The sequence below is a fragment of the Xiphophorus couchianus genome, chromosome 11 (genome assembly GCF_001444195.1).
Source record: "Xiphophorus couchianus chromosome 11, X_couchianus-1.0, whole genome shotgun sequence".
In the NCBI taxonomy this organism is placed as follows: Eukaryota; Metazoa; Chordata; class Actinopteri; order Cyprinodontiformes; family Poeciliidae; genus Xiphophorus; species Xiphophorus couchianus.
In genome coordinates this window covers 19373059-19398600 of record NC_040238.1, presented here as the reverse complement: position 1 = coordinate 19398600, position 25542 = coordinate 19373059, and the positions used below count along the sequence as shown (strand labels likewise).

General features: G+C 38.2%; 1 protein-coding gene across 2 annotated transcripts; it reads left to right on the top strand.

Moving 5' to 3' along the window:
* The first annotated feature begins 491 nt into the window (after positions 1 to 491).
* On the top strand, positions 492 to 22714 carry ubash3ba (ubiquitin associated and SH3 domain containing Ba). Of its 2 annotated transcripts, none has more exons than XM_028031199.1 (14): positions 492 to 1310; positions 15703 to 15756; positions 15947 to 16133; positions 16722 to 16920; positions 17823 to 17992; positions 18070 to 18278; positions 18392 to 18536; positions 19299 to 19419; positions 19501 to 19623; positions 19714 to 19806; positions 20182 to 20326; positions 20428 to 20534; positions 21291 to 21400; positions 21510 to 22714. In XM_028031199.1, the coding sequence occupies exons 1-14, from the start codon at positions 1183 to 1185 to the stop codon at positions 21645 to 21647; spliced, it is 1929 nt and encodes a 642-aa protein (XP_027887000.1). In that variant the 5' UTR covers positions 492 to 1182; the 3' UTR covers positions 21648 to 22714. The 2 variants fall into 2 exon arrangements, with proteins under 2 accessions (XP_027887000.1, XP_027887001.1); XM_028031200.1 differs by lacking the exon at positions 492 to 1310 and adding an exon at positions 6175 to 6244.
* Positions 22715 to 25542: the final 2828 nt, after the last annotated feature.

The window sequence follows — 25542 nt, the reverse complement described above, 5'->3', positions numbered from 1 at the left end:
TCAATAAACCACCTGGCATATACAGGTGGTTTATTGAGTCTGAAATGCAAGTAAAAAAAATGTAGAAGGATTTGGTTATCACTGATATAATAATATGATGATGGTAGCTTACTTACAACTATAACACCACAAATTGATGTACCAAAAACCTCTGATCAGCAAGATTATGCCTTCTGATGTCACCCGAATCATGTATTACTAAACGCTGGTTTTGGGAAGGATAATGTTGATCATGTATAAAACAAACAAACAAACAAAAAAACAAGACAAATACTGAGTGTTGTATATGTGACAAACTAAAGTATAAAGTTTTTCCTGGAACGTTTTCTTAATAAATAATATATGCTGGGAAAACGTTGATCTAGTTTCAGTGAAACATTTACCACCGAGTAATAAATTAAAAATGTACAGATTAAAGCCAACGTTGCTATGACGACTAAGGATGACGGACGGTTCTCATACCCCCGCACTACGCATGCGCGCAGTAACGTCTAACTTTTTCTCGCAGACAGGAAGTGTGAGCAGCATTTTCCACCGTTCACCTCCATCATGGGACCGTCCCTGAAATAATCACAGCAGCTCTACATGCAGTCTGTTCATGTGTTCAAACAGCGACCCTGAGGAGGCGGACTGCGTCAGTTTAATACGCCTTCGGTTTAAAGGCTTTAAAATTGACTTCCTGTCTCCTCCTGCATGCTGCTGCGGTGCTGTCTCTTTAACTGAAGGGGTCGCGGCCGATCCTCCGCTCCGCTCATCAGGGTCCATTCATGAATAAGACAACATTTGGAGGGGGAAACTTGCGCTGTCGTGTCTGATTTTTCGCTCCGCCGACCGGATGCGAGGGGCCGGCAGCAGCCAGATGTGCTCACCGCTGTCGGGGACACGGCTGAGGGCGCAGGAGTGACTTCCCATGGCCGAGCCCCCTGCTGATGGTTTTGACTTCATGTTGCGAGCAGCAGCCGGAGGAGGAGGAGGCAGCTCGTTCCAGCTCACAGTCAAACATGCTCGTTTCCTCGCAGAGTTTCGTGATATTTACGTGCTTCCGTCCAGACCGAGTCACTCTGGGTTAAATAGCTCATTGGTTCCGTCTTCCTTTTTTGTTCCCCTCCTTTTTTTATCTGCTGATAAATGAAAACACACTAGCGCAGCTGTGGACCTGACGTACCGATGGGGCAGTGAGTTATGGCAGCGAAGGAGGACCTGTACGCCAAAGTGACACCGCGAAGGCAGCGCCAGAACCGACCCAACACCATCAAACATGGCTCTACTTTGGACGTGCTGCTGTCCATGGGCTTCCCCAGGACCAGGGCGTAAGTGGACAGCTGCTCTGTCACAACACTGTCTCACACTCACAGTAACAACCAGGCTGAAACCAAGCGGCACCCACTAATTCTGGTATCTTGTTCAAATGTTTCATTTACATTCATCTCTACTTTGCTTCTCAGCATCTCTTCTGCTGATGCTGCTTGGTTCCTGGTGTGTCCATGTTGCCAACTCACAACTGTTTTAAAGTGTTTGCTAGAATTTGGCAGTACAAATTAAACTGTTAATTTCTAATTGTACACATATGAAAACTCAAGCACTTTGGATATAGTTGTTAAATAGTTGAAGCTTTTTGTTTTTAATTTTACATTGGTGAGAAAAGTACCAGATACATGTTAATATCAAGGTTGCATTGCACTACTAAGATTGATTATATAGTACCTTCAAAATATAATAAAAGAAGTTAAATTGTCAAGTAATTCTGCATTTCTTTGCCCAACACCAAAGAATCCAGACCCAGCCCAAGACTGTATAAAGCCAATTCAGAACTTCATAACCCGGCAGCCAGTTTAACACCAGCAACATTTTCTTTTTCTTCTTAATCTTAACGACCGGTTGAGATTCTAACAGGATTATAAACTTGAGTAAAAATACAATATTACACAAAGATTTTAAATAAAAATGCAACATGTGAATTAATTGCTTTTATTTAACAACTATTATTCATACTGTAGTAAAATAATGTTCTGCAGTTATAGCTAGGTTGAACCAACCAGTATCCCATAATTATGGTATTATGGTGAAAGTTTTTCTCATATTCTTCTGCAAATTTTTTATAAATCTAGGCATCTTTGCCACTGATGATCTTTGGCTCTTTTTTTCTTTGAGTCCTTGTTGTCAACTTACACCCTTGAGGTCTTTCATAATGACCCTATTTAAAATCAGGTGTTTGCTTAACAGTCTCCAACCTGGGTTTTCCCACAGCAGGGGAAAAATAAATATAATCTTAATTTACTATTTTAATAATATTCATTTTGGGATCATTTTTAAACAAGCATTTATACATTGTAGCTTCTTCATACATAGACAAATAAATTATCCAGTTTTATTTAGAACATAATGTTGATGTTTTTGTATATATATATATATATATATATATATATATATAACAAGTTGTTGCTCTCAATATATATATAGTTGCGCTCTCAAGTTATGGATGTAAACATCACTTATCATACTGTAAATATCTTCTTTGTACCACAAGAAAGAAGACATTGTTGTTTTAGATGTTAAATACATAAAAAAAAAATTTAAAAGCTGAAATATTCTCATGTAGAAACTGGTAGAAGTGATTAAAAAATGTTCTGCGTGAGAAGCTTGGCTTGCTTATTCCTTGGGCTGGCTAAGGATTAATCATGGTTTCCTCATTGTAGTCTGAGGAGGGCTTTGTGCTCACTTTCTCTCAGTGTCAACATGATCTTATGGGTATTTCCTGGTTGTGCCCGTCAATACTTCTTTTCATTCATCCTTTAAGCAAAGCGGTTGCCAGGAAACAAGCATTATTGATTCCAGACAGCAGTCTCTAGATTAGCTAAGAATATGAAAACGTGTGGTCTGCATGTGTTTTATGGTTTTTAAATAAATGATTTGCAGTTTGCAATTAGTAGATGCAAAACACCAGAAGAAATCCCATTAGAAGCAGAATTGTGATTTAAGTATAACTAAAAAAAAATTATAAACCGATAAAATAATAAAACTATAAATAACGAAACTACATTTAGATTTAAATATTGAACCTTATATATCAGCTTAACGAACCAAGCTATAATTTTGTTCTGCCAAATAATGACATCTTATTGTAAGCATGAACGAGCTCTTTTTAATTTCTCTCCTTCCTCTCACTGTGCAATGTCTTCCCTGTCACAGGAAGTGTTATTATTTTGTCCTTTTTCATTGTAAGTACTGTCAGATACTCCCACATAAATTATTAACCTAACATGTTGAAACTGTCCCATCCCACACAGGGCCTTTTTTCTACATGCCCAAAAATGATCTCCCAGGTACCAAAGAAACAATTCTCTTGTGAACGTTGTAATTAGATTCTGTTTTCCTTTGTAAAAAATGATGGCAGAAATTTTAGCAGCGACTCGGCCTAGTGAGGTTAAAAGTGTTGAACAGCCTTTTCTTTTGTCCGGGTCGAGCCGTTACCTTTTGAAAACATTTTTTTTTTTTAAAATGCCAGGTTTTTAAAACTGGCAAAGATTTGATGGTTTTCTGTCCAACGCCATCGAGTGACTGTGACTCGTATGTTTGCATCCATTACATCCATTATCTATGCTACCCACTGTCGCTCTGATTTAATAATTGATCTCTGTAACAAATTGTTGTTAAATGTTAACGCGCGCCAGTGAACTGCCACTCCGGTGAAGCTGTCAGTTGTTTTGTGCTCATGACTCTGGCTTGTTTGTTTTCTGTTTGTTGATGATTTGGCAAGTTAAGCAAGTTTTAGTGCGGTTGCAAAAACTGAAACAAAAACTAAAGAATTAAAGTTTTTTTTTTGTTGTGGCAAGCAGGAACTCCTCCATCAACAATTATTAGGACCCCAGGTAAAGATGTGCTCAAAGTGCTTTAAAATGAAATGCTCGTTAGGTTAATTGGTTCGGTTATCAGGTAGGAGTGTGTGTGTGCGTAGTTGTCTATCCTCTGTGTCAGCCTCCACTAATCCGCTTCTTGTTGCAGCTCTTTCACAAAGAGCTATTTATGTTTTTCTTCATGTCTTACCATCCTCTTCACCGCAGGTTGTGGTGAGGTAAATATGGCTTCTTGCGCAGCCTGGAGGCTAGTGGCCAAAATAAGTGTGTCTGTGTTTCACACTTTCTTACAGAGAAATGTAAGGTCAACTAGCCTCTGCCTTACTTTAACGACGGAGTTTCTTGTCTTTCCCATTTTGAAGAGTGACTAAAACAAATCTGCCTCTGTTGCCACATCGACTATTGTGCCTCACAGAAGCAGAAAGTCTCGGCAGGTAAATCTTCCTAGAATAGCGAACATTTTTGCCTTCGTGGTGTGTTTCATTTTATTTTCCATTTCGAAGGGTGTGTCAAAAGAAACAGAGAAACAAGAAGTTATGGTTATAAAGAAAAGTTAACTAAAGTGAAACAAAATGATTTAGTTAGGTGTCTTTATTACACTTCTTTGGAGTACAAAAAGTTATAATATTTTACATTTTGGTTTTTCTCAAAGGATTTATGAGTAATTATCAAGATAATGACTGGATTTTTCTAACATTTTCAGTGTTTGACTATTCGACAGCAACAAAAAGATGAATTTGCTTTACAGCTTTTAACACATCAGTACCAGCAGTGTCAATATGTATATCTACAGCATAACGCCACATTTAAGGTTTTTCAAAATTGCAATTTCAACCAGATATTTGTCATTAAGACATTCACAGATTATTTGCTACGTGTTATTTTGTACCGTTTATGTTCATTCGGTTGTAGCATGTTTTCCCTTCTTTTATTCCTCATTAGTAAAACACACAACTTTTCATATTTTGCCACTCTGCTGTTCGGTGTTGGTGGAAGAGGAACAAGAAATGTAACGGAAATTAGCTATCCATCACTGCTTCAGGCAACAAAAGCTTATTGTGTTCGGGTGTTTGTTTTCAGGCTGTGGGGAACGTGAATCATGGAGAGACACACACACATACAAAAAGAAACGGACCCTCTGTTTTATTCTGGGGATGTTTCATTTTTCTTTCGTTCTTTTTTTTTTGTGCTGATTCATCCGGATTTGACCTGAGTAATCAGCTGGGCGCTACCTGGAAGGTTGTTGCTCTCCTGATTGTGTGGAAGCAAAGATGTGACGTGACCCTGGCTGAATGAGCAGCAACACGCCACTGACGTGTGAAGCGGTGTGTTGCTGTCGATTTTTGTCGTACAGGTTTGGTAGGACGTGGAAGAAATGGCTTCAGGAAAGCATGAGTGTTGCTGGAAAGCGTCTAAATCAAATGGTCAGTTATTAGTTTAGTCCAAAACCGTCTTTTAAAGCTTCAGTGAACCATTTTCTGTTCCATGTTTCATCCTGTAGTTTGCTTTTTTTTCTGTACTATACTTGTAGATTTACTGTTAATTAATTTAATGTTAATTTTAACTTCTTGTTGTCCTGTATTTCCTGGTAAACATTGCCCTTTCTCCTTTTTATAGTGTCTATATGGAATCAAACCAGGATATTAAAAGTCCATTAATAATATTTTTTTTTTTAGCTATGATGGTGTATTTGTTTAGATTTTGAGGCTAAGTCCCGTCATATTCAGGCAGCATTTTTATTGGGTTGTAGTAAACATATCAGCGAAAGCAGACGTTTTACTGGCTGAAATAACTGCACTTTCTGGAATGACAAAACAGCCTGCAAAAAAATTTAAAAACCTCCTTAAGACTTCATTTGTCTTACATTTAACCACAGAAGCAGGGTTAGGGATCAGACTAAGCTAATTTTACTTATATTGTAAGGAAGTGAAAAGGCGAATTCAGACGTGCTACGTCATGAAAATCCCAATAACCCTACTTTTCCCCCCTCACATTAGTATGAAGCTATGAATAGGGGTGAATGGTAAATGATGTGATGTAAAATGTAGTCAGATACCCCCCACTTCATTTTGGTTAGCCACTCTGAGACGAAGATGGCAGTTTCTGAGTTGGCAGGAAGCAGATAAGAAAAAAACCCATCATGATAACTGCAGTGATAAAGTCCAAAGACAGACATGAAGAGAATTGGTCTAACTCTGTGTTGAACTGTGAGTGTAAACAAGACATGTCCTACTGCAGAGAGATTGGACATCTGTGTTGACTTTTTACTTTCCAGAGGGCTGGTTCTCCAACTTTTGTTTTTTTGTTTTGTTTTGTTTTGTTTTTTTTAAGAAGTATGGATTCCCTTTGAATGAATGTGCTCAGGATTGCCTAATGGATAGCAAAAACAGGTACTACTTATACCTCCACTAATTTATTATATGATTTTTGCTTTACATTTTATGTGACTATTTAGGCTTCAGTCTTTGTTCTTTGAAATTTTAAAATCTGTATTGTCTAAAATTCAAAGCTATAGAGAAACAACTTGTTAAAATCCATGGCAAGTAATTTTTGAATTCTTTTTCCACCTTTAATATGACACACAACCTGTACGAAAGGTACAATAAACTGGTTGCAAAAGTTTATTAAAAACACTTTGTAATGCACCTTTGAATTTTCATTTTGACGTTTTTATGGCACTAGTTGCCTTTATTTGCCGTATTTAAAGAGAAAACGGGCAGAGAGAGGAGGAAACTTCAGGCTCCATCGAGGACCAGCACTCTCCTATAGATCCCTACACCACCCCATCATATGCAGTTTGCTTAAGTACAAACCTTGCATCAATTATAGTGACTCTAAGGACGTTTGACAATGTTCATTTGCTCCAGTACTTTTTAAAAAATATATTCACTTGTGTTTTTTTTGTTTTGTTTTTTTAGCTAAAGCCAAAGAGAGAAGTTGCAAAAGACCAAGATTATCTCTTGGTATATGTATCAAAACCACAATCAAAAACCATGTTTATTAATATACTTCATTTTATGCAAGTTAGAAATCAACTAAATTATTTCTGTGCGCTAACTGCCAGAATAATGAGTAAAAATTTTAAAGAAATATTTATATTCAGAAGTTTACATTGTAATTTCCACTTTGTTATTTAGTATAACTGCCTTTTAAACTGTATGTTTGGGACAAACATCTTGGATATTCTTCCCTGAGGAACATTTTATAAAACATAAGTAGCTGGAGATTTGGCCCGTTTCTTCTGATGAAACTGGATTTAGAGAGTCAGGCTTGCACACACCTTTTCAGCTCAGCCCACACATCTTTTATGTGTCTAGATCCAAGCCTTTTGTTGACCTCTCCAAAATTGTGACTTTGTTGTCTTTGAGTCAGTTTTTAATTAATTTAAAGGCATGTTTACACTCTTTGCCCATTTTTGGAAGACCCAATTTTCCCTCAGTTTTAACTTCCTGACGAATTTCTTGAGATTTCCTGTAAATATTTCATCGTTTTGCCATATATTCTGTAAAGTGCTTCCGTTCCTCTTGGAGCAAAATAGCTTCACAAGATGATACTGCCACTCACATACTTCACATTTGGGATGGCGTACTCGGACTTGCAAGCTTCCCATTTTTTCCCCAAGATCCAACGCTGGTCCTCGTTACCAAACACTTTATTTTTAGCTTTATCAGAACAAAGAATGTGGGATTTTCTGTTCCCGGGTGTATTTGTAAACTATAATCTGGTTTTTATGTTGCTTTTGGAGTGATAACTTCCCCCCTCTCTGGGTGGCCTGTCCATTTTTGTATCTTCTATTCTGTTTTCTTGTCAGATTTGTTTTACAGATACAAATGTCTCCTGTGCAACATGTTCTCCAACGACTTCTCAACATCAAAGCCAGCGTGGTTTCTGAGCCGTAGCGCATGTAGCTGTGTGGAGATTATGTGCTCTAACTTCTTTTTTTTTTTCCCCACCCTGTCCTCCTGTGAAGTCTTTCTGCGAGTGTAGGAGGAAGTTAGAGTGCACGCTGAATGCAGCACATTGTTCCCCTTACCTAGAACACTTTCATAATCTTTTCCCTACCCAGAATGCCGCTTTAGTACAACACGCGAAGTAACATCAAGTAAAATCATTTGATATGTAGGCAAATCTCTGACAGAATTACAGCAAAAAAAACTTCTACATTAACGTATCAGGAATAGTGCAGCTGCGTGCAAACTAAAACAAGCTCTGAGCCTGTGTTCAAGACAGCCAAGAGGAAGTCGCTCATTTCCGGAAGTGGCTTGTGACCTTTTTCAGAGCACTGTTGAGTTGGTAGTTGGAGGGAGGCTGAAGCAGTGAGGAGTCGGTTGCGGTCGTACTGAGAGATGGTGTTCTGTACTCAGTAAGCTATCGTGATTTTTCTCCTTAAATCAGTCCTACATCTGGCGAAAAGTGAATTTTCAGCTGAAAAGACAAATACATGTTCCAAAAACCCTAATGTCAAGGCTCCGGCCTTGTGTATCCTCTTTCTATACAACTTTTCAACTGACCTGTGTGAAATCTAAATTTAATTTGTGGCCTTAATTAATGCCAGACGGTTTTGATCGTGCATCTTAAGACAACATGCATGTGGCTGCCGACCCAACCAAGGCCGCAACTCCCAAGCACTTTCTGTTTTCGCTGCCTGTATAGCAGCCGTTTGACTTTGAGTAGGGCTCAGTGATGCATTAGGATTTTGGCACCAGGCCTTAAACAAAGTATTCACAGTGAATAATTTGCCCTGTGTACACTTTAACTTGTTTCACTGATGTCATAGAGTACTAAAAACAGCCTTCCAAAACCATGGCGTCCTTTTAAACCTTTTTCTCTCCTTCGCAACTTTACTTGAGTCAATTTCTTATTTGCTGTCTGACCTGGTGAACCTCCCATCGATATCATTAAGATAAATGATGGTAAGAAAAGACCTCAGCTGTCCAGAGATACTTTTGTTCAATTTGTGGTTCCTGGTTTGCTGAAAAGAATGAGTATATAACACCAAAGCAGGTCTTTGTCTGTGAATCAAATATGTCACTAACCAATAGGTAAAATTAGGGGTTAATTTAAACATAGCAAATTAGCACAGCTTACCATAAATGCATAAAAGTATGGCATGTGTGGCTCTGTTTAAAGGAAGGTGGCTACACATGGAAATTAGCATAGTTAAAGGTTTTTATTGCAAATTAGCTAAGGACTGCTTGTATGTTTACAACAACAAAGTCACACTAAGTTTGGAGTTACACACAGTTACATACATTTACACAGCAGTTGTGACAGATGTGTTGCCGTCTTTTTCTAGAATTACAGATATAATGCTTAAATATAAAATCTTTCTATAGTGCTGGTTACGTCTAGTTTCTTTACATTATTTGCACTCTGGTAGTAAATATACAGCAGTTATTTACTCCTAATGTTACACTTAGTGATGGAAAATTTAATTTACACTTCCTGCATACTCACAACACCCTTTGACCTCTCTAAGCCTGGACAGTCTAAGATCCTGTCTTGTTCATGGATGTAGTCCTTCTGGGTTTTTTGCACTGAGGAAAGCATGTCTTTCTCCTTTTCCAGTTAATGCATGTGCAAATAACATTCCAGCCCTGTAATTCAACAACTTCTAAATGTAGTTTGTGTTTTGCTTGGGGTTTATGATTGGAGGTTACATTCATAGTCAAGGGTAGTGTTAGGTTCAGTGTTGGAAAAAAGTCTTTAAACTGACAAAGGCATGTAGATACCGACTACTATCAGATACTTATCAAAATGTTGTGAATTATTGTAGCAAATTTCTAATTTAGTAATATAAGCAAAAAAAAAAAAACGTGTTTCAGCTTTTAAATTTGAAACACAAAAATGTTGTACAGTTTGAGACAGCTCGGCTTTGAGGCACTTTAGGCTACAGTTTCTTCATGCTAGCTTAGAACTTTGGCTAGTTACAGAAAAAAAACCTAATTAAAAAATACAATATTTTTATCATTCTCAATTACATAAGATTAACAAACCTTCTGAAAAAGGCTAACAAGTTGTAGGTGAATTTTGGACCATTTTAAGAGATATGCTAATAGCTAGCTGAATAAATTTGTTTTATTTGTTACTTTCAAAGATAACCCCTTGAGATATATAATCTCCTTTTCAGGGGCAGAGGGTCCTTATAAAGCATAAATATGAACAACACTAATACAAATCTTAATAAGTAAATCCAAAAATATAATTCAAGACATTTAAACACAAGCATGCATACTCAATGCTTCCCACTAATCTAAAGCCAGCTTATATATATATAAAAAAATACATGTACATATAAACTGTACACACAACTGGTATGGTGCTACCATACCAGTTGTGTGGTGTATTGTCTTATTTTCATGACACAAAATAAGACAATACATGTAGATGCAGTGTATGTGTCCATGTCCATGTGAGGAGTAAATAAATGATACTTTGTTCTTGCTGAATACAGGAGCAAAGACAATTTAAAAATATGAAACGAGGTGGTACAACTAAATGATGGAGGCAAATTATTCCATCTAGGATAAATGTTCCTGGAGTAGCTAGTTATTTCACATATTTCACAAATTGAAGTATATGTGTTAGCAAGTCTAAAGTGTTCTCTACACAAATTAGAAACTGCATTTTTTCCCCTTCATTTAGTGTAAATCTAGAGTCCTTTATACGTTTTTCATATAAAACGTATAGTGTAGAGTTTACCCATGGTGTTCTCGTGCATATGAAGCCTAATTAGGAGTGAATAACAACTACTATCTGTACTGTAAATATAACATTTTGTCTGTAAGTAAATTCTCATTTCATTGAATGCTTGCCTTGCTGATTGTGGGTATAGCTGGACATGCTGTTGCAAGTGGAGCATATTTTTTCAGCTGATGGAAGCTCTCCTTTGGGTGCAGTTGAGTGTCAGGCAGCAAACTGAGATCCCAGCAATGCTGGTGTGATAAGTATTTGGAGCTGTCTGTTTGCCGTCAGCTTATAAACAGGAAATTCTGTTTCGCTGGTGGAGTCCAGTCGGGCAGGGGCCCTTAGGAGCAACTAGCTGCAATGGTGTAGCATTTGTTTATATTTGCATGTAATGTAGTTGATCTTTTCTGCTGTTCTTTCATGGTTAATTTGTCTGCATGAAAAGCATGATGTTTACATAGTGGAGGTTTGTCACTTCCAGCTTGCCCAGCAGGCTGGAAAATGACTAGGACGTAATAAACAGCCCAAAGAATGTTTAAACGTGAGAAACCAAACCGCAGCAAACATGCAAAAGACAGTGTGTTCATCTACAAAGACTGCTAATGCCCTTATCATATGTAAGAAAACTGCAGGGCTATATTTGATATTTCCAGCTACACAGGTTCATGTGAAAAAACATATAAAAAATCTGACAACATCACCTTTCCATTAGTAGTTTGAAATAGCTCTTACTCAGGGCAGAGTTCGCTTTTGCACAGTCTTTAATCTTTTTCATCTTTGTTTGGCTTTCAAAAACAAATTCAGTTTAAAAATAACATGCTCAGTGTTTGCTGAGATGAAGTTAGAAGTGGAGGACAGTTTGTTCTTTTATTCCAGCAGAAAACATCCGAAACATTAAAATTGAGTTTAATAGGGATAAGTTCTGATGAGGATTTCTGTGAATTGCTTGGTCGTCCAGTCATTATTTAATGAGTCCAGATTTTTTCACATTTGTATTCACTGTCATTCAGTCAGAGCAGTTTCTTCATCTCTTCTTTAGGTTTTTTTCTGGTTAATGGTGTCATTGGTAATTACGGAAAACTTTTCTACAACATTATTCAATGAAAAATATTCCTACTGGAATTTTTCCACATTTTGTTACAGTTACAATCAAGAGTTTTTTGATGTGATTTCATGTTATAGACGAGTAAAAAAATGGCGCCTAATTGTGAACTGGAACAAGCACAGTGACTTCCCCTCCAACTCACTGCTGTTTGAATTCGGTGTGAGCTTTTATGGGTCTGTCTCCACCAGCTTTGCAAATCTACTGTAGAGACCAAAATATTTGTCAACTCTCAGGTCGGAGTGTGAGTGAGATTGGATGGAGAGTGCTTGGGATCTGCATATTAAAGTCTCTCGTCGACTTTTAATTAAATACTGATCTGCACATATGAAAATTCTTTAAGTTAAACTACTTCATTGTAGTTCCAGTTGTATGTTAAGGTCATACACTTTCTGCAAGAACAGAGAAATGCGTTGTCTCTCCTTGTGCTGCAACATCAAGTACTTAAAACCCTGATTTTTAAAAAATAGTTTGTTTTTGTTTTGGGCAGAAATTTTGTCCTGAGCGGTTTCTAAAATATAAAAAATATATGCAAATGCTGCAGGATGAAGGAATTATGACAATATCACAAGAGTACTTGTGATGTATATAAAATATCCTGAAAGATTTTGGGCGTTTCTTTTCCACCTCAAGTAAATGAACAAATTTATTTGTTAAGGGGTGCTAAATACAAATGTAGGGCAAGTTATGTTTTGTGTCAGTTTATGAAGTCCCCCAAATACACTGAGGTTTGTGGTTCTCACATAAGCTTTAAATAGACCAGGGCTAGTTTGTAGGGAAGTCTTTACATTTACATGGCTGAGTGTTAAAAGATACATGATTTAATTATAGATACATGTCAACCAATTTTACAGAAACAAGGTCATTTAGACCACTAAACAAATATGCATTCCTTCTCCTCCTTTGTGAAGCTTCATAAGGGAAAGTAAACAATTTAAAGTTGCATAAAGTCATGGGTATGCGTCACTATTTTGTGAAATGACTGAACGTTTTAAGAATGGCAGATTTGAGATCTTCTGTGTCTGAAAGCCAGAGTGGCGGCAGAAGGTTGAGTCTAGCCTCTGAGGCGCGACAGGATGCAGTAGCCGGCAGTCCTAACTTGGTTGCCGTTGCTCTCCGTCACTTTGATCTTTTTGCTTGATGCACTTTTTCTGCAGCTGTCAAAACATCAAAGATTATGTTGACGTTGATGGTCTGCATTCAGATGAGCGTGTGTCCCCCTTACACAGCATCCTCTGCCAGCGTGACTGGCAGTCTGCTTGTGAAAATCTGCACCTGATCTTTTGCTCTGATAGAAGAAAACATCTTATTTATTCTTTCCGTGTAGGTTTGAACTGTGTCTAATTATGTTGTTATCGGTCTATTTCCTCCTGCATCACACTTTATGTTAAATTTATCTACATATTTCCACCGATATTAACGTTTATATACACAACAAGGTTTCATAGCATTAAAAAAAGAACAGGTCAAATTCACCGTGTTGCACGATGTTTGTATATTTGCTCAGCAAACCTGCATAAGAACTTTAGTAATATTTCATGTCACAAGGGGTCTCTCTGTACAAAGATAAGAAGCATGCAATCCTATGTTCCAGCTCGGATTGGATTTTATGAAGCCTCAGTCACATCTGCTTGTAATCCCATCACCCCTTCTGAAATAAAAAAGACGGGGGGAAAAAAAATCCTCCTCCACACAGTACCAGGTGGAATCTTCGTATAAGACGATTGTAGCACACAAATGGCTCTGCGTGTTAAGCCTTCTCCACCCAGCCATGGCTTGTATTATCAGGAACTGGGTCAGTTAGATAAAATGTTGTATGTAGATGTGGTAGACTAGTTCAGGGTTTTTGTCTTTGCTCTGCATGTGTTCTCATAAGTTGTGTGTAAAGGGGGCACACCGTTTAGACCCGGCAATCTTTCACGACCCGGTCATCCCACCCTGCCATGTGTCAGGGCGCTCTGCCTCAGGGTCCGGGGACGTCGCCGTATCTAGGACCCTCTCTGTGGGACGAATATAAAAATAGCTCATTGAGTTTGAACACAAACGGGGGCACTGTAAGCACTATCGGCGCCGTCACACACAGAGGAGCTGCAGCGAGTCTGAATCACGTTCCAAAAAGAAGTCAGAAGGCTTCGCAGTGGCACAGAAAACTAATTTGGTATTTAGAGATGATCATAATGTCTGCACAGAGGGGTAAAAAGCAGTGCTGTCTATGTCACAGTAGAGTTATCATTTAGTTAAAAGCGTTGTGGTATTACAACCGTTTTGTGTTCTTGTTTGCTGATGCAATGAATAAGCCATTTATTGGCTTGGGCCCCTGCCTTGTTCTCACACAATGCACAAAGAACTCTGGCTGAAAGGAGATGGAGTAACAAGGCTTAGAGTTTAGCTACAGTCTTCATCACTGTCATTGGTTATTTAGCAGTCGCTCATATCTGAATACAAAGCAAAAGATCTAAATATGAATCATGAATAAACGGTGAAAAGCGAATTATGCCATCCCGTGCGGCTCATTTGGGTGGATGCAAGCAGCAATAGTGTGACAAAACAGAAAGTTGCTGGTTGTTTGCATGTATGGATGCAAATACGATGGATAACGGTTTCCTGATGAGATAACATGAAGTCACATTTTGGTACCTTGTGTTATCTTCACCAACAAGCAAATCCTACCCACAGACCAGAATCTCCCTGTGATGTGTGGAGGTTTCATGTAAAAAAGAGAACCTCTTGGTTTTTCTATTGCTAAAGTATTCATACCACATAGGCACAGCTGTTAGAAATTAAAATATTTTCCAATAAAACTATTGGTATACTGTATATCTCTAATCTTGCCTGTTAAGACATAACTCCAGACTTTAACTGGGCCATTCGAATGTATGAATATGCTTTGATTTAGGCCATTCAACCTCCAACCTAGTGTTCAGACTTTTGTTGATTTTTAACAGGTTTAGTTAAGAACTATGACTACCATTCTGACCTCTTGGACCAAAAGTGTTCATACATGGGTCGTGCATACTCCTTTTCCTCTTTAAGGAGCACAAAAAAGCAAGAATTAAAAACATAAAAACAGTTTTATCTGTCCAGAATAGTAAGACTTAGCAGGGCAAGTTATAAGAATAGCACTTTTTTTTTTTTAAATTGCATTCAGGGTTAATAATTTGTAGAGGCTTTTAAGCTCACAGGTCTTTCCTGTGAGCGTGACCGGAGAGATGCTGTCAGTCAATAAAAGCTCAGTGATGCGGTAATGGAAAACATGTGAACAGGATTCAAGGATACACTGCAGAGGTTAACTGTCAAAAAGTCTAATTATCAACACATAAGAATCTCTGTTTTACAAAATCTAAAGTTTAAAAAAAAAGTTTTATGGCTTAAAGAGTGACTAAAAGCACGCTACGTTCTTTTCAGTGAGGAATAATATCTTAATTTAGTTTCTTCCTAAGCCGTCACAAATAAAAGCCTCTGGTCTGATGAAATGACTGAGCAATCGGGATCCCAAGTGAAACTCGGTATGAATGTCATGCTTTGAAAGGCTCCATGTGGCTTGATGTTGAAACCTTTTCCAGGATCTCTGGAGTTTCAACAAGATGATGACTGGAAGCATATAAAAAACACCCAAAGGCCCTTGTTGTGCCTTTCACTAGTGAAATCTATTTAAAAGTGAATCTTGTGTACAACAAAAAACATTAATCATGCTTGCAAATTGCATTACATAAAGCAGCTGAGGAAATAAATTGTTAAACAAGACTTGGAGATGGTTTGGCCTAAATATTCTCAAGCACATAAGTGCTCATTACTTATTCATAGACTGAGCTTCGTGAATCAAACCAACACGTTTACTTTTATGACAATAAAACCCCCACAATGCTTTCCTAAGAAGAAAGAAAGCAGGTTTATTAAATCAGAATAGCTCAGTTTCATGAACCCTCTGCTTTAAGCATTAAAGTTTAGGTCATAAATGATCTGAAACAAGCTGCTCTGAATGCATCTGGTCCCACAGGAGAGAGTATTGATTCTGTGATCGTCCTTTGATCCCCTCCTCTGTTCTGTTTCCCGTTGCAGGTTGAAAGCTCTGGTTTCGACTGGAGGCAAAAACGTTCAGGCGGCTTGCGACTGGTGAGAGCAACACAAACACATCTATCCACGTTCTGTTTAGCACAGAACAGGAAAATAAATATTTTGGAGATAAACATTTGCAGTCGTTACTTCAAAGAAAATGCTTTGAATCTCTGCGGCTTTTCATTACCGCCCTCTGCTGGATAGTAACCGCTCTTCCCGTCCTCCCCTTGTTTCTGGCTGTTCTCAGGCTGTTCTCCCATTTGGACGACCCTTTCCTGGATGAACCTCTGCCCAGAGAGTATGTGTTGTACCTGCGGCCCAGCGGACCTCTGCTCCAGCAGCTCACACACTTCTGGAAGCAGTCCCGCCTCACCTGCGGGAAGAACAAGGCCCACAACATCTTCCCTCACATCACCCTCTGCCAGTTCTTCATGGTAACTTTATGCTTGCTTTTTATTAACATTAACTGGTAACCTCATTTTTTGCCTTCAATCCCCTGTTGTTCAGATTAGCCTAAGACCGAAGTTCCTCTTTTGTGGAGACAGATTGCCTGAGTCTGCATTTGCTTGGCGACGATTTCCTTTCTGAAAAAACAAACCTAGGCAAAAAAAACCCCATATATATATATACATATATATATATATATATATGTACTGCGTATATATATATATATATATATATATATAGGACCAATTGAGAATCTTTGATAAGTCTTGAAGATTGTTGTTCGAGATGCTCTCCATTCGGTCTCTTGATATGTGAAACTGATAGAAACTGAAAAGCTGTTTCTGCTGTGAAATGTGACTGTAGAAAGACTGAATACAATTCAAATAAATGCAATTTTTAAATTCTGCTATAGGGAAAGTTGCTGTTTGTAAAAAATGTTGACATCATGTTGTATCATTTTCCTTCCAGTTCAGAATAAGCAGATGACTATCAAGTTTAAGGCATTGTAGTTACTGTTGCTGTTTAACCTGCGTTTTCTTCTTCTGTGATCACCAATTATCTTCTGCACCCATCAGTGTGCTGATGAGAAGGTAGAGGCTCTGACGGACGCCTTGCAGACCACCGTGGCCAAATGGAAAGGTCGCATCCCCATGCCTCTGCCTCTGGAGCTCTACATCTCCTCCAGCTTCATTGGGCTTTTTGTGGAGGAGCAGATGGCCGAGGTTCTGAAGAGCTTCGCTGCTGACTTTGCAACAGAGGCGACATCTAAAGCAGGTTTGTCCCTTCAGATGAGGGCAGAGCGCTGATTCCTTCTCCGTGAAACGAGCAGCTACACGACATTATTGGGGCTCTTAAGTCGGCAGCCCAGACTGACTGTTGATTTGACTTCATCAAGTTCTTTTGGTACCAAGTTGCAGATACTGTACTAAAGGTTATCATCACTAAATCACTATTATGGGAGTAAATTCACATCTTACACATTTCTGTACTTTGATTGGGTCTGAAGTATTGTAGAAAGAGCTTAAAAAAATTTTTTTTTAACAATAAGTCAATGTTTTTCGGTGTCTGGAAAATGAGCTGCATCAATAACCTTCCGATTGTTAAGTGACATTTGACGGGCACTGTGCCATTTCCTAGCAACTTAAGCTAGCAAAGCAGCAGACCATCACGTTTGGTTAGCTCGTTTTACTGCTGTATGCTCTGTACAATGGCTGTTGGAAAAGACAAATGTTTTGTTGTTGACTCCACATTTGGAAATCACTTGCTGCATTCTTGTTTGCTGTGCAGGAGGCTCTACTTCTGCTTTTCAAAGATTTACGGTTGTATTGTGCATCTGTATGCAGCCATTTTCATGTGCGAGTGTAAAGCTTATTTGGATTTAAAGTGACAGGACTCCCTAAAACATGTCATTCTATACGAATCTCAAAGATTAGTTAGTTTAGAACTAACTAAACTAAAATATCATTAGTTTAGTTAGTCCATACTCATATCACCTAAGTATGATTTTGTGAAACAAATTTTGCGAACTTGTTCGATATAGCCGAGAGACCTATTCTAACGTGTTAAAGGAAGCATTAAAGTCACCTTTAGGCAAAGACAAATATTGAGGAAATGAGTTTCTATCCGTGAGAAAATCGTATCGTTCTTGATGTTTTATCAACATGTGTGTGTTACAGATGTCCATGTTGAGCCCCATAAGAAGCAGCTCCATGTCACCATGGCGTACCACTTTAATGCCAGTCATCTTCCAGTTCTGGAGAAGTTGGCTAAAAGCATAGAGGTGACTGCAGGCTGTGATTGGCTGGCTGTGCTCCTCTCCAGGGATATTCGCTTTGCTAACCACGAGGTAGCCCTCCCTCCACCAGGCCAGTAGCTTCTCTTATGAAACTGTCTCTTCCAACGACTCTTGTTTTCCTCCTGCAGCCGCTTCAAGTCATGTACCCGTATGTGCCTCAGAACGACGACGAGCTGGAGCTGCTGCAGGGGGACTTCATCTTCATGTCTCCAGTGGAGCAGAGCACAGCCAGTGAGGGCTGGCTGTACGGCACTTCGCTGGGCACTGGGTTGTCCGGCCTGCTGCCTGAGAACTACGTGAGCCGTGCCGATGAGTCAGACACGTGGGTTGTCCATGGGTAAGGATGGGAAAAGTGCACATTCCTGACAAGTATACTGCTGTAGACTTGCTGTGTGACTTTCTAAGTACAGCAAATAAATAAAGCTGAGTTTGTTCTTGTGTGATTCGCAGGTCTCACTCCTTTCTCAACTGTGCCTCTCCATCTACCTCTGGTAGCCCCATGGGAGGGCTTTTATTTGATGGACAGCTAAATGACAGTCTGCTTGACAGTCTTATGGATCCTTCCAGCCTTACTGGCTTCCTTCCTCCTATGCAGGTAAATGTCACTGCAACCTTCTATTGCCTAAATGCCTGCTCTAATGAAGATAACTGGGAACTTTGATGTGAAATTATTTGAAGGAGTTTGAGAACAGGTCTGTTTGAGATAGCTTATAATTCCCCTGGATCTTTTTCCATATCATGTCCCATTAAAACCACAAAGTTCAGTGTTTGCATTAGGATTTTATGCAACAGGTCAACACAAATGAAAAGAAAAGGAAACATTTTCTATCACTATACTTATGGATGCTATACTTTGCAATATGTATCCACCAGACTGACGTTTTCCCCTGTTTTTCTTGTAAAATACCTCAACTTGTTTGGATGTAGCACATTTATGAACAGCACTTCAGTCTCATTCAAAGTTTCTTAAATTATTTTATTTGTAGACCACAGCATAATGCTTCCACTGCCATGTTTTATCACTGGCATTCTGAATAAATCCAGCTGTAGATCTGCACAGCTGGATTTAAACTGAGATTCATTTACTCAAATTAGATGTCTTCTGAAGTCAGCTGTTGGCACTGGGATTTATATAGAGGAAACAGAGTAAAGAGGGTTGAATATAAATCTATAGTACATTTTATGGATTTTTAACATACATGTTTTTTTTTCCCATTTTGCAATTATTTACTGCTTTTTGAGAGTCTGTCACAAAAATCCCAATATAATACATTAGTTGCAACGTGACAAAATGTGGAAAAAGTGAGAGGAACACATTTGGAAAGCTCGGTGAATGCCTACAACGTTTTCATCTCAGGTATCGAGGGCGACCGCTCACTCCTCCTCGTCCAAGATGAGGCTGTTTGTGTGTCGTCATGGCGAGAGGATGGACGTGGTGTTTGGCAAACACTGGGTCACCCAGTGTTTTGATTCCAAAGGTGGGGGGTGCAGAGTTGTGATGCGATCTTTAAAATGCCAGTGTTTTCTTCTCTTCTAAGACTTTCGTCTATGCTGCACAGGTGGATACATTCGTTCTAATCTGAACATGCCGTGCAGCCTACCAAGCAGGAGCGGAGGTTACCGGGACTATGAAAAAGACTGTCCGATTACTGTGTTTGGCTCCACACAGGCCCGTCTAGTAGGTCTGTGTGTGTGTTATTTGCAAGTTATTCACAAATGCATGGTGTTGTTAGAATTCATTATGAATGACGGTGTGTTTTGGCCCATCTCAGGTGAAGCCCTGTTGGAAAGCCACACAACAATAGACTTTGTTTACTGCTCTCCTTCTCTCCGCTGCATCCAGACTGCTCAGCACATCTTCCAAGGTAGGAGCTCATCCTCATTCAACTCATCAGTAGACTGGCCACAGGCTGGTGTCAAACATCATCTAAACATGCACTTTGGATGATATTCTTTATGTGTATTTATAAATGTTACTGTCTGGTGGTGAGGGAGTTTTAGTGTTGGGTCTAAAATCTTTTTTCCAGGCTCTTATACCAAACAAGTTAGACTGGAGAATGGCTTCAGTGTGTTACGACAACACTGCTTGGCACCAAGAGTAGGAGTTAAAATGTGAAGCTTTTATCAACTTGTTCAATCATTGAAGACTTTTGGTGTCTTTTCTGCATAAAAAAATTACACATTTTGTCTAATTAACCTCTCTGCTTCTCAGCTACATTCTCTGTTTTAATCTGTTTCAGGTCTCCAGCTGGAGGCCAAGACAAAAATCCGCGTGGAGCCCGGTTTGTTTGAATGGACCAAATGGGTTTCCGGCACCAGCCTCCCGGCTTGGATCCCACCGGCTGACCTAGTGGCCGCAAACCTGAGTGTGGACACAACATACAAGTACAAAGCAACACAGATGTTGGATCATTTTAAATGTTATGTTGCGGTATAGTTAAATCTTCATCAACTTTGGTATTTTTTTATTGGTTTTCTTGCTGCAGACCTCATTATCCTTTAAGCAAACTGACCGTGTCGGAGTCCTACGACACCTACATCAGCAGGAGCTTCCAAGTGACCAGAGAGATTCTCACAGAGTGCAAAAGTCTGGGTAAACTTTTAAAACTTTTTCACATTTTATTTTTGGAGAGGTTTTGTCTCATACACCAACATAATGTAATGCATAAATGTGAGAAGAAAAGACAATCGCACATGGTTGGCAACATGTTTTATAAGAAAAATTAAGTGTGGCATACATTTGTATTCAGGCCCCTTTCATCTATTATTCTTAAATAAATTCTTGGGCCTGGATGCTGGTCAGAGTTGATAGGAAGATGGGTGGAGTTATAGACAGAGCAATCATGAAGGAAAACCTGTTAGAGGCTTCAAAAGGATGGGTAGAGGTATAACTTCTTGTAGGTCAGAGACGTTTTAGTTCAACACCTTGGTTGTAACAACCTCCTCGGCATGTCAATGTTCTGTAGAGGAATGCGAACGAGTCATCATTGGATTCAGGTGTGTTGAACCAGGGAGAGAATTAAAACATGCAGGACTAACTTTGGAAACGATGAAACCAAACATGCAGTTAGAGCTATTATAATAGGTCAAAACATGGTGATTTATTTAAAAATGGCCCAGCTAAAGTCCAGACCTAAATTCAATTGAAAGACTTGAAATTAATGTTTTTTTGCAATGATTATTCTTTGCAAAACTTTATACAATTTTGCAGCAGTTCGTGTTACTGTATCTGATGAAATACTGCTGAAAAATATAGATGTTTTTCTGTAAGACAAAACTTGAAAAAGCCCAGTGGGTTACCAGTTACAGTACATCCATATGTATTCTTTTTTTTACCTCTGTCACACAGGAAGCACGGTCCTGATTGTGGCCCATGCTTCCTCCCTGGAGGCCTGCACTCGCCAAATACAGGGCCTCAGCCCCCAAAACTCAAAGGACTTTGTCCAAGTTGTCCGAAAGGTCAGTTCTGCTTTATCTCATGTTGCTTTCATCCCCTTACTGTGCCCTCCTCTAGTTCCTTGCCTGTTCTTCATTCATAACATTCACATCTGTCTTCTCTTGCTTGCAGATTCCCTACTTGGGTTTTTGTGCTTGTGAAGAATTGGGAGAGACAGGCGTGTGGCAGCTGGTCGACCCACCCATCTTGCCTCTGACACATGGACCCAATCACAGTTTCAACTGGAGGGAAATGCTAATGCAAGACTGAAGGATATGCTGTTAGACTCCCTATATTTTGTCAGCTTGAACTGCTGAAACATTATTTATTTTTTCCTTTTACAATTCTAGAATTCCATCCAAACTACCGAAAGGACAAAGAGAAACACAGAGTGGCTTCCAATGAAAGACATTATGCAACAAAAAAAAAAAAATATATATATATATATATATAAGCCAATAAATTGCAGCTATTGTACTTAGATGTGACGCTCAGGAAAGAGAAAACCCCAGTCTGTGCTGAGATCACAGCAAAAGGAAGCTTCAGGTTGGATGGCATTTTCTGCCTGTCTCTCTATATGGCACTTATTTACTGAGAGTGTGGAGGTGCTACAGATGAAAATTGGACGCTTCCTGAGCGATGCGATGAAACAAGATTTTTATCTGGAGCTCTGTCTCTGTCTGCGGCCCCTCCTCCAGCAGAGGGGGAAGTGGGTGGTGAAGACTTTGTACTCTGCTGCCTTTTCACACACTGTGACACGCATTAGTTGAGACACACTTGTTCCACAGAAATATTTTTCCACTTGTCAGAAGCTATTATTTAACTTGTAGCGACATCCCCATTGTATAGAAGAAGCACAGAAGAAAAGGTCGACAATCAGACAGGGAAGCACCGGTCTTAATTGTCTTTGGTTGTTGATGTCAGCTTTAAAAAATTTCTATTATTTTTGTTCTGGTCCTATAAATTTCATATCATTTTATTCCACTGTTACACTTATGATACCATTTGAACATTTGGCCCTCTAGTAAAGCCGCTGCCCACACATCTTATCAGTTTATGTGACAAATAAAAACTTTAATATTAATTTGCAGGATTAACTGCATTGCTACTGATATGCAGGTGCCTCTACTAAAGTTTTTGCTTGTTATGTCATGACCATACCTGAAACTCTGTTAACCTCATAGAAACTTTGTTTTTCAAACTCTTGGTGATTTCTTGTTCTTTTTTTTTCGTTATATGAAATAATTTTAGTACTCATTGCTTAATGCATCTTTTGCTGTATGATTTGAAATCTGTCATACTCTATAAATTAATAAAATACAGTTTTGGAGCTGTTATGATCTGTGTATTTGTGTTCTGCCAGAACAAACTCTCTTTGTTGAGTTGGTAGAAGATGCTAAACTCATTCACCTTTCCATATAATGTGTCGCCATTAGCCTGTGGAAATGGTTGTCTTCATCAGAGACAGATAAACTGTGCAGAGTTGATGGAAAATGGATGGAACCAAATACGGGACAACCGTGAAAGAAACTTAATTGGTAAACGATTGAACTCAGGCCAAGGTTCACCTTCACCATGGCTTCCAGGTATACTTTCAATAAAGAGTGTTTCTAAAAAATATTCAGTCAGAGGGACTGAATCCAGGTACAATTTTTCAGACTACTGTTGGTAAAAAAAATAAACGACCAACCCAAAAATGAAATAAATAAAAATAAAATCACAGACTGTATGCACCTTCCCCTTCTGTCGATCTTTTTCTTAAAATCTCAACAAAATATGTTAATGTTTTGTTACAAATTTACAAAATACATTTGCATGGAACTGTATTGTGATATATATATTTTCTCAGTAAATTCCACTGAGCCATAAAACACAGAACCGTGTCCAACTACAATAATTAATGAGATTGAATACACCTGTGAAATGTAACTTCCAATATCTGTTATCGGCAGCCATAACATTCTCATAAAATAATATATATATATATATATATATATATATATATAAATTTGGCTATATACCTTAACTTTAAAAATAGTTGTTATCTGGCTGGGTAAAATGTGCTAAAACATCCACATTTGTCCCTCCGCTCCCAACATGAAGACATCTATGAGCTCAGGTAGGCTAAGCTAGCTATTGTTTTTGTTCCGTTGATTATGTTTTCAGTTTAATGCTGCTTTAACGCTTTTTAAACACTTGGAAATATTTTCCGTACAAAGTCAAAATTTAATTTAAGCCTCTGGTTGAAGTAGATAATAGCTGAAGTGCCGGTCTTGTGACCTCTTCGCTTCAATGTTCCGCAAATGATTAGCTAGTTAGCTAGTTAGCCGTAGACATTTGACTTTTTAACATCTGCTGTCAAGATGCTTATACTAATTTATGTTTCTAAGAATAACATTGAGAGCCTTATGTTTTAAGAAATGGGGACAATTTTGTGAATGGTTTCATAAACATCTCATCTAAAGCGCGACTCCATTAAACGGAGTGACAGAATATGGTCTCAGATGTTGGGCGAAGTGAGGTCGTATAGTTTCTCTATTGGGGCAAAAGAGTCAGTTTTATACAGTTGTTTTTCTCTATGGGAATTTTTTGTAGTATTTATTTTTAACCTTTTATTTGCTATAAAAATGCAGTTCAGCTTGTGTCTACTGAAGGTGCATCAGTGAAAACTGAATTGACTTTTGTCAATAACCCCAGGACAGCAGTAGGAAGGTAAAGCTTTAGACTGAGTAAGAAAGAATCAAGTTTTGTAATTGTTTTGTCTAAACCTCAACCAGACTGAATTACTGTTGCGTGAGACAGCTTAAGACAGCTGTGCATTTAAAAAAAAAGAAATGCAGCCAACCTCAATGGACCAACCAAAACCAACCACATGTTGACTAGTCTAAAACTGCCAGTGAATGTAACTCACTGAAGGTTACAAAACAGTGAGTTCAAAGTACCTCTACTACTTTAATCTACAGTTATAGAGTGAAATAAGTTATGTCATATATATTCATATATATATTTCTGTTTATTTACGTTTTTATTTATCTTTAGCTGATCTTCAGCTCAGATGTCTTACTGATGAGATACTTTTTTTTATACCTTGTATGAATCATTTTTACAACGTGTTTTTTCAAAATTGAAATATTCATTTCATTTTACTTCAAAATGTTTGTAATCAATTTTACTTTTTACTATATTTGTGTCAAATTTGCTAGCCTTGTTTTCTGTCATTTTCCTTTTTCGACTGCATGTGTGTTACCGAGACACATACATGCAAAGTGTAGAATTTACATGATTCTGTGTGTGTACTTCTACAATGAAAGTAAACACTAGATGGTGCTGTGGACCAATAACAGTAGATATCATGCTTAGCTATAAATTGGCACATCTGAATCATGAGTCAGAAATAATGCTTATTTATGTCTTGTGTCACAAACATTACCTTTTAATTAATTCTTTGAGTCAGTTTGCAACAACCTGTTTGTGAACTGGCTTGTTTTAACGTTTTGATAGGACATTGGTGCAATGTCCGATCATTGCACCAGTACAGTGATACATTACATCTGATTAAAGTTTGATGTGGTTTTAAATAATATAAAATATTTATTATTCCTCCAACCTTAAGGGTGACTGATAAATATAAATAAATTTTTTAGGCTTAGTGTAGCACTCGGCACATAGAGAGCTTTTGTTTTCCCCCCTATTTATTAATAATATTTTTATACTTCAAACATAAAGATTTCAACATTCACATTTTTTAGCTTCAGAAAAAGTCTCAAAGTGAAAATTATATTTCATTTACTACTATTTGAAACATCTTTAAATTGTTTTGCAATCATGGTTATTGGTTTTGCTGAGTAATAACTCACTTGCAAGTAATGAATTAAACTGGCAGTCATCAACTCTTCACCTCAACATAATTATAAAGATTCAGCTTGTTGGCTCGGTTTCATGAAAAAAGGTTATTCTTGACGTAAATATTAACATTTAAATTTTTAAAGTAAGAGCATAAACTGACTTAAACAACTGGGGACATACTGCAATCTGAAAATTATCCTCTGACTCCCTCTGGTCTGTATTTGGAAGGTGAAATACTAATTAGAAAAAAAAAATTGTAAGGGCATCAAAACTGAAAACTCACTAATATTTTTATGCATAAACAAACCACATGTTCTTT